Consider the following 14,867-nt stretch of genomic DNA (forward strand, 5'->3'; position numbering starts at 1 on the left):
CACATGCTAAATGCTAACTAGACTGAAGGGTGAATGAGATTGGAGTAACACATCCTATAACAAGTGAGATAGGAAAAGGAGGGAACTGCAAGGTGTGTTTTGTGTTTTCTGCACACGTCGCACTGACGAGAAAAGCCAGACTGGGAGTCTCAAAGTAAGTGATGCCGTTTACGACAACGGGGCTGCAATAACAAAACAGTGCAGGAAAACGGCCCTCTGATGCAATTACATGTGGCAGATAGCAGTTAGCCGTCTGAGTGGCTGCCTGATCAAAAATACGGATGATCACAGCGAGCAGAACTTTCCTGCTTTGAGAAAAAGTCTGTAGTTCTTTGGGTCTGTCCTGTAATAATTCTTAAGATAACACCGATTAGCACACGCTGGGGAGCTGCAGGGCAAGAGCGGCTGCTCTGAGTCTCTGTGTCTGAGGACGAGAGAGAGAGCAATCGCACTGGTTGACTGGACAGGAAACAGCATTAACCGAAGAGACACCTGAGGCCTCCTGAGCCACGTTTATACACACTCAGACCAGTTGGGAGATCGCCAGAGCCTGCTCAACACACATACACTAACTCGCACATTTACACGCTCTCCACCTCATGCATCTCTCTTTTTCTATCTGAATCAGCACACACTCCTCCACCTGTGGCTCAGCCACTCATCCCAGAGTGCAAGCAGAATGACAGAGAGAGAGACACTATACCTACACTATAAGAGCCTGCATGTTCTAGGTAGGAGAAGTCAGTCCTTGTAGGAGGACACTGCTGGTGTTTGATTGATGATGAAAGGATGAGAAGAGAGAGATAGAGTGAGCAGACACATGAGCAGGGAGGAAGTATCTACAAGACACTTCAGAAATGAGGCTGGGCGATATAGCTTTTAAAAAACTCAACATCTTGATATTGTTTCAGCCTTTAGACAATAGCCAATGTCTTGAAATGTATGTATTTTCTCTGAAATTGCTTCAAATTGTGATAATTTTTCCCATTTTGGCAACAAAACAGCCACTGTCCCATAACAGATTCAAAACTATACATAAAACTAAACAGTAGAATAATGTCACACAATAATTTGTATTAATATGCAACAATAAGCAATACCTAGCAATATTTATTCAGACTACTGTTCAAGTCAGTACGATTTTTTTAAATGTTTTGAAAAGTGGTTGCTCACCAAGGCTGCATTTATTTGACCAAAAATACACTAATATTGTGTGATATTATTACAATTTAAAATACTGTTTTCTATTTTAATTTCATATTTTAAAACATAATTTATTACTGTGATAGCAAAAGTGAATTTTCGGCAGCCTTTACTCCAGTCTTCAATGTCACATGATCCTTCAGAAATCATTCTAATATGCTGAAGAAACATTTATTATTATTATTATTATTGTTGTTGTTACAAATATTTTCAATAGTTGTGCCGCTTAATATTTTTTGTGGAAATGTTTCAGTATTCTTTGATGAATGGAAAGTTCAAAAGAACAGCATTTCAAGTCTTTTACTGTTACTTAATTTAATGTATTCTTGATGATTAAAAGTAATAATTTCTTTAAAAAAACAAACAAAAACAAACAAACAAAACAAAAAAAACATGTGTGTGTGTGTGGCCTTATAACATTAACATTAAATTGAACAAATGAAACCAGTCATATGCTTCTAATGCACTGGGTGACTGAATGAAGTATACTTGTACCCGAACAGATAAGTTAGTTTAGACAGAGTTATGCTCAGAGACGCATAACATTAGGATGGGCAAACTATTCAACAGAGAATATAATACAGAGTAAGACTATAACAAAAAAGGATATAATCAGAGAGGCAAGTGAGTTAAGCAGAGAGCTAAAACTCAGTCTCTGACTTGAATTCATCCCAATGTATAAATAATTCAGACACTGACTGCCCGGACAGTGTGTAGTGCCCCCTGTTGAGCAAAGACAGCAGTAACATGTTGTCAGTAAATCCTTGTAGAACAATCTCATCAAGTTGAAACAAAACCACTTTGATTCCGAATGACTGTCATGAGACATTTAATGAAATCTGCATGAACCTAAAAAGGTTTATTAGAGACCTTCTCAAGAGACTTAAACACTGAGATTTGTTTTAAATTAAAGTAAGGACAGCAGTCCTTCAAAGGAGAGTAAAAGAAAGAAGAGGAACGGAATAATACAAAACCCAGTAGAATCAGAATCAGATGTGCTTCAGTGGCTGTCCTTTAAAAAACCTTGACTTACTCATCTCTACTGAGGATTTTGCTTCTAAAACGATACAAGATAAATAAATAAATAAATAAATAAATAAAATCAGATCTCTCCCACCATCACATAAACTGTCAAATCTCCTAAAATGTATACTTCATTTCTTAGCTTACATCTAAAAGCACTTTCACAACATTTCTCAATGGACAGAACTCTATGGCACTCGACCTACAGGATTAAAGTAATGTTTATAGTTCAAACAATTTCAGCTTTGACCTCTTGACTTTTTGAAACACAGGCAATAGGTGTGTTTGACTTCAACTGTGCATTAGCTTATACTGACTGGCAAGATTTCCTGGTTGCATGTGTTGCTCTTCTCGTAGTGAATCACATGCAGCGTTTGCTTGCTTTATTGCAGATGAAGTTAATTACCAGGGGTGCATTTCCCGAAGCGATCTATGGTCGCAAGCTCCGTCGTTACCAATAGAGTTCAATGGGACTTACGACCATAGATTGCTAACGATGCTTTCGGGAAACACACCCCAGATAAATATGTTTGAATTGTACATGTAGTAATAATTTTTTGCTGAATAGGTTATATGCTGCTTAGACAAAAAAAAAAAAATAAATAAAAAAAATAAGCTTATATCATTTAGGATAAATATGAATAAAGTGTGGTTTATGTTTTTGTCAGTTAATTTTGACAAACATAACATAACATGAAACAAACACAGCATAATAGAAGTTTTCAGAATAAAAATAAAATGTCATTGTTGACATCTGGGAATCTGGCCAAATGTGAAAATCTTCATTAGGTGCTCTGGAGAAACTGTCAGCTGAGCCATACGGCTTTCCAATCACTCTCGCCGTACTCTAATGGCAGTGATGTAGCCCAGGTCAATTCAAGTCAGTCAAAATTTCTACACTGTCAAAAAATATGTCCAAAACACCTTGTCACTGAACAGCGTATTACCTTGTTTACCCATAAATGGTGTGTAGCTTAAAGGTACTTTAATGTACTAATATGCACCCTTCAGGCTTAAACAATATGTAAAAGGTGCACTTGTGAGGGTACTGCCCCGGACAAGTTCATGAAAATAACAGACAACACTAGATGTCAATCTAGATTTTGTGAGTCTCACTTTAAACGCTCACTTTAAATGTCTCCATTATAGGAAGAAACTTTCAATTTAAAATAGGTGCAACTGCAGAAAACTATTTTCTTATCCTACAATCAATTAACAAATGAGCAAATATAGGCCCATTATAGAACTTATCCATGCATCCATGCCTATGCATCTTGGGGTGAAACAAAGAAAGAAAGAAAAAAAAAAAAATCTCCATTTCAGCCACCAATGGAGTTTGGGTTACTCATCATTGATGCCTCTGGCTTGGTTAGCTGGGGACACTTAATATTCAACAATATTATTGATTTGACTGTACTGACACTTTTAGATGAGAACTGAACGGAGTTGGACGATGACATCAATGTTTTCTACAGAGCTGCTTTATAGCTGAATTGAACTCATTTCATATTTGATAATCTTTATTGAACAGAAGTGAATCAACACTGAACTGAACTTTCTAGATCTACTTTACAACAGAACTGAACTCTGTTCGCATCATTGAATCATAAGCAGCTTTTCCATCGTCGGTACGGATATGGTTTAATTTATTAACTGTTAATTTATTAAAGCTGAAGTCCGTGATTTTGGCCCTCTAGCGGTTAATAAACAGAACTGCACGTGTCTTGCGGAAGAACATTGTAGCCGGAGCTAATTTCTCCGTGTATGTCTATGGCGAGTCACGCAGTTACTGTGAAAAAAAAAAAAAAAAAAAAGAAGAAGAAAAAACATTGCGTTTGCGTTTGAAACATTGTGTGTCCGTGTGCATCTGAGTGAGTTCTACATTGGCAATGTTCTATAGTTTAATGCCTACATGTGTTCAAATTGACCCAACAAGGTACTTTTTTGTTACAATACTCCTCAAATCCAGTCATTTTATTTATAATTTTTATTTATTTATTTATTTTGTGTGTGTGTGTGTGTATTCAAAGTTCAAGTGCAACAAAAGTCCTAAGGGTCTTGGACCACTCCAATTTATATTTTTTTTAAATTAATTTGGGTCAAAACGACTAGAGGGATGGATGAGGGATGACAATAGTTAGGCCAACCATAAGTAATATGGGTCTCATGATTATTTGGCTATAATTTATTGCCTTAAAATATGGGGCTATTTCACTCATCTGGCTCATATTACAACACTGAAGTCACATTCATTTCCTGATAGTAATATGACCGCCAATACATTATGCATCCCTAACTCACTCGCCCACAAAGTCCCACCTTAACCCCTTCTCCTTGCACTGTACTTCATGCCCTACTGCCAACACACCTCCTACCATAACCCAACACTAGTTTTACTACTGATCACACCACAGTCCATATATTCATTCACATAGAGTGTTTGTGTGTATTACGTGTATGAAGAATGCATAGGCTGCTCTTCTGCTTTATTGACTCAGCGTGAGACCCGATACGGACACAAAACTCATCCCAGTCAACACTGAGAGCCTGCTGGGTGCATGTACACACCCTCATACACATTCTTCAAACAGCAGGAGGCAAGCACGAGTGGCAACATATATTACAAAAAACTAATTTCATGTGTGTCTCATGAGTGCACAGAACCTGTTTGTAATCCAATCACATCTCTAATATCATCATGCATTATGTTACATCATTATGAGATTGATGCTCGCTCGGATAGAAAAAAGCCTGTGTAAATATTATAGAAAGTGATTAAATGCAGATCGGCCTGATTCAGAATTCACAAACACGTCAGGAAATCATGAAATACATGGCATTGAATTTCCATTGCGTTTGTGGTATTAAAACAACGATGGGCTGTTCACATGGAAACAGACAGACAACAGAACACACACGCTCTCACTTGTTTCTCTTTTCTGTCTGTTTAAAACAAGCTCCCAGGAACGTGTGCAGGGACTCGTTTCATCCATCTTCAAAGGTGATTTTTCTAAAGCTCACTCTCGTGAAAACTTTCATTGAGTGACTGATAAACATCTCACCTGTGTTGACCTCCAGCAGTCTCTTCTTCTTCATCTGCCGCTCTTGCTTCTCTCGTTCTGCTTTCTCTTTGGCTATCCTCGCTTTCCTCTGCTTCTCCTCTGCCTCTCTTCTCCTTATGTTCTCCTTCACTGCTTGCTAGAGAGAGAAAAGGCAGAGATAGAGCAGACTATTGAGGAAACAAGTAAAGATAAATTTGGCATTTACAAACAAAAGTGTGAGTACAATTTCCTTAAAAGAAATTAATACTTTTTTTCAGCAAAGACTGATTAAAATGATCAAATGTGACAATAAACACATGCATAATGTTACAAAAAAATTCTATTTAAAATAATAATAATAATAAATAAAAGATTGGAGCAATGGCTTCTGAAAAAAACTGCTTTGCCAAATAGGTATAAATGACATTTTCAAATATTTTACAATACAGTTATTTTAAATTGTATATTACTCTGTTACTGCATTTTTCATAAAATGCAGCCTTGGTGAGCATAAGACACTTCTTTCAAAAACATTAACAAATCATACAATGATATGAATACTGATTATATTGCAACAAATTATTATAACGTTGTCTGAGAAAATTAATTGCATCTATATTTACTGTAAAACAAAATGCTGAGACAATATTTATGCCACAAATAGCTTTTATTTTTAGTTTATTTTTCTTGGTTTTATTTTAGTCTGTAATGTAAAGTTATACAGTTGTTGGTCTATTATTTTAATGTTAATTGTGTTTTTTATTAGTATATATAAACTTTGAAAACTGAAAGAGCAAGTGAGTAAAAAGTGTTTGAAGAATTTTTCATATTTCTGAATTTTAGCCCAGAAGTCATTGACCTATATGACATTCTGGTGATGTGAATGAAATTGAGTGGAACACACCAAACTAAGGCCTCAGTAAACAGTCTATAAATAGACATTTGAATGATTTTGAGAACCAAGTTGAGTCTCAACAAACATCCATGTGCAAAACTATTCAACCCCAAAAGTCAGTGTTTGGCAGAACATCCTTTACCCTTTATAACCTCCAATAAATGCTTCTGGCAAGTGTTCAGAGGATCCTGACACCTCTCTATTGGACTCTTAGCCCACTGCTCATGTGAAAAGCTTCCAGCTCACTGACATTTTGTGCTTTCTCTGCTGCCACCGCTTGTTTCAAATCCCATCAAAGATTTTCAATGGGATTTAAATCCAGAGGCTGAGATGGCCACTCAAGGACATTCCTGGCCCCATCCCTGAACCAAGCACTGGTGGACTTGGATGTATGCTTGGGATCATTGTCTTGCTGGAAAGTCCAAGCTTCAATTTACACGCTGAAGGCATCATACTCTTCGCCAAAATGGCCTGATACTTCAAAGAATCCATGGTGCCAGTCACATGGTCAAGACTGCCATTTCCTGCAGCAACAAAACACCTGACTGACCTATCCCAAATGATTTGGTGCTTAAGCTAGCTGAAACCACATAAAACAGATATTATAAACAGGGAATCTGTGTCACTGTATTTTTTTAAAACAAATATCCCACTTTGAGAGATTTGTTATTCTACTGAAATGTATTATTATTATATATATGTGTGTGTGTGTGTGTTATATATATGTTATTATTATATATGTGTGTGTGTGTGTACATACACTAATTCACATTAGCAAAATGAATATATGTGTACATATATACACATACATACCAGAGGTCGCGTTAACCCAAAATTTTCTGTCATTGATGGAATTTTTTTGCAGTGATGGAAACATCTGAAGTCCATCCGTCATTTTGACAGATTACACTGAGGCTGATGTAACTTGTAACTGTAATTCCCACCACTGTCCAGTTGGTGGCGGGTGCGCTCCAGTGTGTCCTCGCGCTCCAGAGCGTGAGTTCAGTCTCCAGAGTAAAATGAAAATGATTTGTGATTTGATTACATACAGGCAATCACCCAATTTAAGTCCATTTTATAATAATAAAGTTATAATACTTGTAGTTCAAAAATTAAGTTTCTAATCCAGTTCATTTTGTTTTAAGTGGTTTGTTTTGTTATTTTTCCTGCTGACTATCAAGTTTATGGTCAACGAATGGCTTTTCTATATAACACTGATTGAACTGATGAAAGTCCTCATTAATATGCAAGTCATTTCAGGTCATTATTATGTGATTCTTTTGTCTTCTCAGGTGTAAATGACTCATTGTTCATGATGATTCACACCTCCACGCATACGGTGTTTCTTGACAAAAAGTGTCTTACAAAAACTAAATCAATATATTGTTTTATATGAAGGAGTAGGCAGAATAATTTTTACATAATTCTGAAGCAAAAACTCTAGTCTACAACCCCCAATACCCAGAAGTCTTGTAAATACAGATTTAATATATTTTTTTGGCCTTATTTCAGTGACTTAAGTTTTTTGTTTTTTCAATAACCACACATAAACATTATTCCTTCAAAAACACAAACATGTACATTAGGGCTGTGTATCACCAACAATGTCACAATACGATACGCATCACGATACTAAAGCCACAATACGATACGTATCATGATATGGTTCAATCTAGAATTTAAATTTCTTTTGAGCAGAGTTTAGTAACAGTAATATGTGTTTATTGAATAACCAGTGTTATAACAGTCATGATAACTGAAAAAACTATTTTGTTTTTGTCATTAAAAAAAACAATGATTTAAATTAAATATAAAAAAAGTCACAAAAAAAACTTCTTTTAAAAGCTTGTTTTTAAAGTCACTCCCTCAGTAACTGAATTGACAATTATAGTGACACTGAGAAATTAACAAAGCTCACTGACTAATTTCACTTGCAACAGTAAGTTGACTTGTAAGAAAACTAAGTTAGTTAATCGGCTATAATATTATAATAATGTCTATACTGCCTGTTTTTTTTTTTTTTTCATCTGTAAAAATGATTTTTTTTTGGATATCAACTAAAAATATGTTCTAGAACAACATATGTTTTTATTAACGTGGTCTACAAAATATGGGCTACATGAGTTTACAATACACACTTAACAATAAGGTTCATTTATTAAACATCAGATAATGCATTAACATGAACCAACCATGAGCAATACATTTGTTACTGTATTAGTATACACATACTAATTAAATGCGCAGGTCACCTCTCGTGTGTCCTCCCCACTGGACGAGGCCAATATCACTTTAGTTTTGCTTTCAGATATCTCTATTATATATACACCATCACTGCTTTTAACTTTCTAGATGTAATTACCGAAATCAAAACAGTCCATAAACTATATCCTCACGAAAACGTCAGTCAAGCCAGCTTGTGCCCATAGCTCGCGCCTCAACCTGAGAGATCGGCCTTCAAATTTCTCGGTTTCTGAATGGACGGATTGGCTTGATTGACAAACGCTAACGTTCGGCCATGATTTATATACCATCGACCTGTCCTAAAACATTAGCACGCTTTCATCGATGATTTGGAGATCGCGTGTTTCTCCGTTCGAGAGCGTCACGTGACGTCACGTGATTGGCTAGATTTAAAAGCAAGACAGCTGCTGTATTGATACGCGCATCGTCAGGAGTTCATGACAATGTATCGTTGTATCGATATTCTGAGCACAGCCCTAATGTACATACATGTTCCTAACATGTTATTGTAGCCTAGTTTGTGCTGAATACAGTGTAATGACACTTGTGTCATTAATGTGTTTATGAACAACTGAAAAAAGCACAAATGTCAGGGCATGTCAAAACTTCTCCAGGCCCCAAATCAGCCTCAGATTCCAGAGGGTTAAGACGTGATACAGATTTTGGTAAGCTACTGTATCTTGCAACATATTTTCTGATGTTCATTCATGTTTATTTTGTTCTGTAAAGTAGTAACTTTAGACAAACTCTTTAGAGGAAGGGATGGGATGATCGTGTTCACTCATGATCTGCAACAACTGTTCAAGTCTTTGTTCAACTTTCTTTTCATAATATAAATAAATGCATAACCTAGGCCCATTTGCTTATCCTGTAAGATCGTGAATAAAAATGAAAATATGGATGAAAAAAAATAAATAAATAAACTTCTCAAAATGACGGACAGTGCGAAAGTCTAACGCGACCTCTGATACATGCATACATAAGGCATAACATTATGACCACCTTCCTAATATTGTATTGGTACTTCTTTTGCTGTCAAAACACCTCTGACCCTGAAGGTGTGCTATGGTGTCTGGCACCAAGATGTTAGCAGCAGATCCTTTAAGTCCTGTAAGTTGCAAGGTGAAGCCTCCATGGATCTAACTTGTTTGTTCAGCACATCCCACAGATGCTCGATTGGATTGAGATCTGGGGAATTTGGAGGCCATGTCAACACCTCAAACTCGTTGTTGTTCTCCTGAACCATTCCTGAACCATTTTTGCTTTGTGGCAAGGCGCATTATCCTACTGAAAGAGGCCACAGCCACCAGGGAATACCGTTTCCATGAAAGGGTGTACATGGTCTGCAACAATGCTTAGGTAGGTGGTATGTGTGAAAGTAACATCCACATGGATGGCAGGACCCAACGTTTCCCAGCAGAACATCACATTGCCTCCGCCAGCTTGCCTTCTTCCCACAGTGCATCCGGGTGCCATGTGTTCCCCAGGTAAGCGAAGCACACGCACCCGACCATCCACATGATGTAAAAGAAAACGTGATTCATCAGACCATGCCACGTTCTTCCATTGCTCCCACTGTTGGCGCTTTCGCCATACGCAACAAACTGCGATGTGCTGTGCATTCTGAGCAATTTGAACCACAGTAGTTTGTCTATTGGATCGGACCACATGGGCCAGCCTTTGCTCCATACAGGCATCAATGAGCCTTGGCCATCCATGACCCTGTCGCCGGTTCACCACTGTTCCTTCTCTGGACCACTTTTGATAGATACTGACCACTGCAGGCCAGGAACACCCCACAAGAGCTGCAGTTTTGGAGATTGTCTGGCCCAGTCATTTAGCCATCACTTTTATTTCCTTTCCATCACATCTATCCAATCACAACTCACTCAAATCCTTATGCTTGCCCATTTTTCCTTCTTCTAACAAATCCACTTTGAGGACAAAATGCTCACTTGCTGCCTAATATATCCCACCCACTAAAAGATTATGTGATAATCAGTGTTATTCACTTCACCTGTCAGTGGTCATAATGTTATGCCTGATCAGTGTATATACACTAATTCGTATTATCAATATGAATGTGACAAATGATAAGTTAACATTTGTAAATACAATAGAGACATAGAGACAGATAGACAGAAAGACAGACAGACAGACAGAAAGAAAGACAAACTGGAAGAAAATAATGTTAAGTGGAGTAAATTGTGGCAGAAAGAGAGAAAAAGACCTCTCATTAACTGAGTCATTTTATTCGCAGGTTTTGACAATGCTCTGAGCACTTCAAACATTTTCAAGAAAATCTAGGGGCAAGAACTGAGCAAAATTTCCCCTCCTTGCTCACTTTCTTTTCTTTTTGGACCATTAGCGGTTGGAGAGGGTTGTTAGAAATCTATAACTCCTCTTTTGGTTTGATGAGGGCTACTTTTCTAGGTGTAAGAACACTCTGGCAATCAGAACAAGTTATCAAAAAGAAACATCATTAGAGCAGTCACCTTGTCCTAACACTTCATATGCCTCTTTCTTCGGCTCTCTTTCTCTCTTCAGCCTTAAAAGCCTTCTCCAGATAATGGATGTATTTATAAGTGTGCAGAACAGAGCCAGTGGCACACCTCACACAAAGGTAAGGTGTAAGAGGCAGAAGACGAACAGGTTTAATGAGAAAAGGCAGAAAGAAAGAGTGGGAGAGAAAGAATGGGGAGAGGGGAGTTCAACGCAAATGGAGAAATAAAGACGGCTGAGGAATAACCTGAATACATAATTCAATAATTTACATAAGGGTATGAGTACTGCATTTTTAGATTCTAAAGAAGTTTAATGTATTTACAGAAGTAATGCATATATTCTGGGCCCATATCCAAACACACATGTAAATGGATACATGTTAAGCCCACTTAAAGCAAAAATAAGTAACGTATAACCTTACGATGGTTAATTGACTTGTAGTGGTGTGTTTGAGGCAAGCACTAACCCCATCTGGCACGTCTACGCCAGAATACAGCACTTGCAAGTTGAGCTGCATCGACCCGACACAATCTCGCCTCATGTTCACGCGAGAGTGACGAAATGCTTTACGGTAATTCAAAAACAATGTATATATTGTGATTTTTTAAGAAAATTTTGAAAATTACCCTGCTCCTGTATTTGCAAATTACCCACCTCCTCTTTCTTGTACTGTATTTGCAAAACTACTGCGCTGGTGAGCGTTGTAGTCGTTGTAGTCCAGAGCTGCGCTTGGAGTATTTACGACAGTGTGATTCACTGAAGGAAACTGTAGGGGGAGCTTCGCAAATCTTACTGAGTTCCACTTTAAGGCCATATACATATACACACACATTATTATAAATGACATTTTATAATATGCAATAATAATAAAATAACTAATTCGTAATAATATTAATAATTATTTTTTTGTAAACTTGGCCAGATCCTTGCACAGTGTGTGTGCATATATATATATATATATATATATATATATATATATATATATATATATATATATATACACACACATATAGTGGTAGGAGGAGCAAACGTCAGACAGTGGGTGTGGTGTCAAGCCTCGGAGAGGCTTTTATTTAACAAATAAACAGAAAAAGGTCAAACAGGTCAAAAATAAACAGGGAAACTGGTGTGTTCGCCGTGCCACGGAAACGTGAAGGAAGGGTAGTGAGAAGGTAAGGGCCGCGGTCTGGCGGCCGCATGCACTTCTCTCTCTCTTTGGTCCAAGGCGCGAGGGGCGGCGGCTTCGGCACAGCGGCTCGTCCTCTTTAAGCCATGATAACTGAGGGGAATAGTGGCCCGGCGTCCTAACCTGTCGGCGGAGTTACGCATGCTTCTCCATTCCAGACCGTGGGTCCAGCGACTCACATCTATGGCGGTGCGGGAGTCCCTCTGCACTCCCTTCCTGGACCCACAAGGACACCAGCGTGCATGCATGCCTCTCCCGAGGAGAGCCCAGCATTTAACAGCGGCTTCATTATCTTCAGGTGTGCCTCATCACACGCTGCCAGACCTGGTTGTTTCAGTGTCCCTCCTCTCTCTCACACGGCGATTTGAAGGGTGGGGTGGTGCTGATAATAAGGGAGAGGGAGCCATTCTGCAGCCCTTCTGTCACTATACATATTATATTATATTATATTATATATATATATATATATATATATATATATATATATATATCTATATATATATATATATATATATATATATATATACACACACACACACACACACACACACACACACACACACAGCGTTCCAAATTATTATGCAATTGACATATCAGTAAGATTTCAGTACAAATAAACATTCAGATTTTAGTTTTTCCATGCAATATGGGGAGGAAGAAAGATCTTTCTGAAGATGAAAAGCATGAAATGGTGCAATGTTGTGCAAAAGGCATGAAAACAACTAATATTTTGTGAAAACTGAATGGAGATTATCAAATTATCATATGATTTGTGAGTGATTTAGAGCACAGCAGAACTTAGTCAGATAAAGGCTTATTAATGAAAGTTCCTATCAAAAAAATGTATTGTATTAAAAGGGCAGCTATAAAAAAGCCAGTGTTGAGCAGCAAACAGGTATTTGAAGCTGCTGGTGTCTCTGGAGTCTTGAGAACCTCTTCATGCAGGCTGGCAGTTGTGCGTAAAGATGCATTTTAGACACCACTAACCAAACCTAACAAAGAGAAACATTTACAGTGGGTGCAGAAATACATTTCCAAACAGTTTTATTGCTGTGGGTTTTTTTTTGCAGCATGGGATAGTGCATAGTGCATTGTATAATAGTGCCTTGTACTATGCACTATCCTCCTTTTTATACCATAGCTGAAAATGAATTATTATGAACTCCACATATCTTGCAAAAGTCATTTTAATACCCTCCATCTCACTTCCCAGTATTCCAGCCCAAATCATCACCCACCAGCTCCTTGCTGACGTCATAGTCTTGTTGGAACATGGGGGCATTCACCAACCATCCAGAAATCCATCTATTTAGACCATTCATTGTAGACCAAACATCTGTTTGCTGCTCAACACTGGCTTTTTTTATAGCTGCCCTTTTAATACAATTCATTTTTTTTGACAGGAACTTTCCTCAATAAGCCTTTATCTGACTGAGTTCTGCTGTAATCTAAATCACTCACAAATCTTATGATAATTTGATAATCTCCATTCAGTTTTCACAAAATATTAGTTTTCATGCCTTTTGCACAACATTGCACCATTTCATGCTTTTCATCTTCAGAAAGATCTTTCTTCATCCCCATATTCCCCATATTCCTCCCTATATATATATATATATATATATACACACATACACACATATATACACTGGTCAATGAAACACTCTGTTACACCAACCAATCATTTTGACATCTTATTATTTCACCATCATATCTAATATTTGTCCTCTCCAAAAAAAAAAAAAAAAAAAAAGAAAAAAAAACTCTCCACACCTGCTCTAAGAGGGGATAGACAAAAAAAAAAGAAGCTCCTCGTAAACAGCTAAGGCAGATGTCGCTGTCTACTTTTTGCACAGCTCACAGATCTCCAGCAGATCCATAGTTGCTGCAGTGGTCCCTTAAATGAGCAGGAAATATGGCTATTGACGGCAGTCCAAGACAGAGTATAAGTCACATGATAACGAGGCTTATTCCCCATTGCGTGCGGGCGGATTACGGCCACAGTCTGCGATCACAGTAAATCCTGACGAGGGGAAGAGGATAGCGAGATGGAAGGTGGGCTAAATCAGCTTTCCTCTCCACGGCTCTGTGACTGTGCGCACACACAGAGCACTTTAAACACTTTCATTAGAATTAGAGGAGAATGAAAAGCAGTGGTGCATGACCTCACGCTCTGTAGCACGGACATCAATATCAACACTAATACAAGAGGGGGATTCATAATGATCCTGCCCTTCCTTCAACACTTCTATACTTTTAATATGCTGTTTGTGACTTGTCAGTTGTCACTGTTGTTTCCCAAATGCAAATTTCTACACATTTCAAAACATTTCTACAAATTTTTATGCTCCTTGAGCTTCTAATTTTTAATATAGTGAACGTCTTCACTGATATAGCAAATGAGACGATTAAATAATTAATTGTATGACAGAGTATTTCTGTGCCAAATACACTCCTTCAGGGTTCGTATAAGTTTCGTAAAGTTTTTTTTTTGAGTATGGCCTTGTATGATGTCATAAAATTCCTTGTATGGGCACTTCTTAGTTTAGTTTTCTTGTAAAACGCACTTCAATCATCTTCATTTTAGTCATTTTTATTATTATTATTATTTTTATTTTATATGCAGATGCACTACCCAACAAAATCAGCCCACTCACTTTAGAATGATTCATTCTTTTCAAATATAGCTATTTCAAGTCATCTGGCTAAATTCCCTGCATTTTTAAAACGGCAAAATATATCGCTGAAAAACAAAATATCGCAATGTCAG

General features: G+C 37.5%; 1 protein-coding gene across 1 annotated transcript in view; it reads right to left on the reverse strand.

Moving 5' to 3' along the window:
* Window positions 1-14,867, reverse strand: part of diaph3 (diaphanous-related formin 3) — a 332,513-nt gene that overhangs the window by 75,661 nt on the left and 241,985 nt on the right. Inside the window, exon 25 of the mRNA XM_067387955.1 lies at window positions 5,289-5,424. Within this exon, the coding sequence (XP_067244056.1) occupies window positions 5,289-5,424 (136 nt within the window). The remainder of the gene's footprint in view (window positions 1-5,288; window positions 5,425-14,867) is intronic.

This window comes from Chanodichthys erythropterus, chromosome 6 (genome assembly GCF_024489055.1).
Source record: "Chanodichthys erythropterus isolate Z2021 chromosome 6, ASM2448905v1, whole genome shotgun sequence".
Classification (NCBI taxonomy): Eukaryota; Metazoa; Chordata; class Actinopteri; order Cypriniformes; family Xenocyprididae; genus Chanodichthys; species Chanodichthys erythropterus.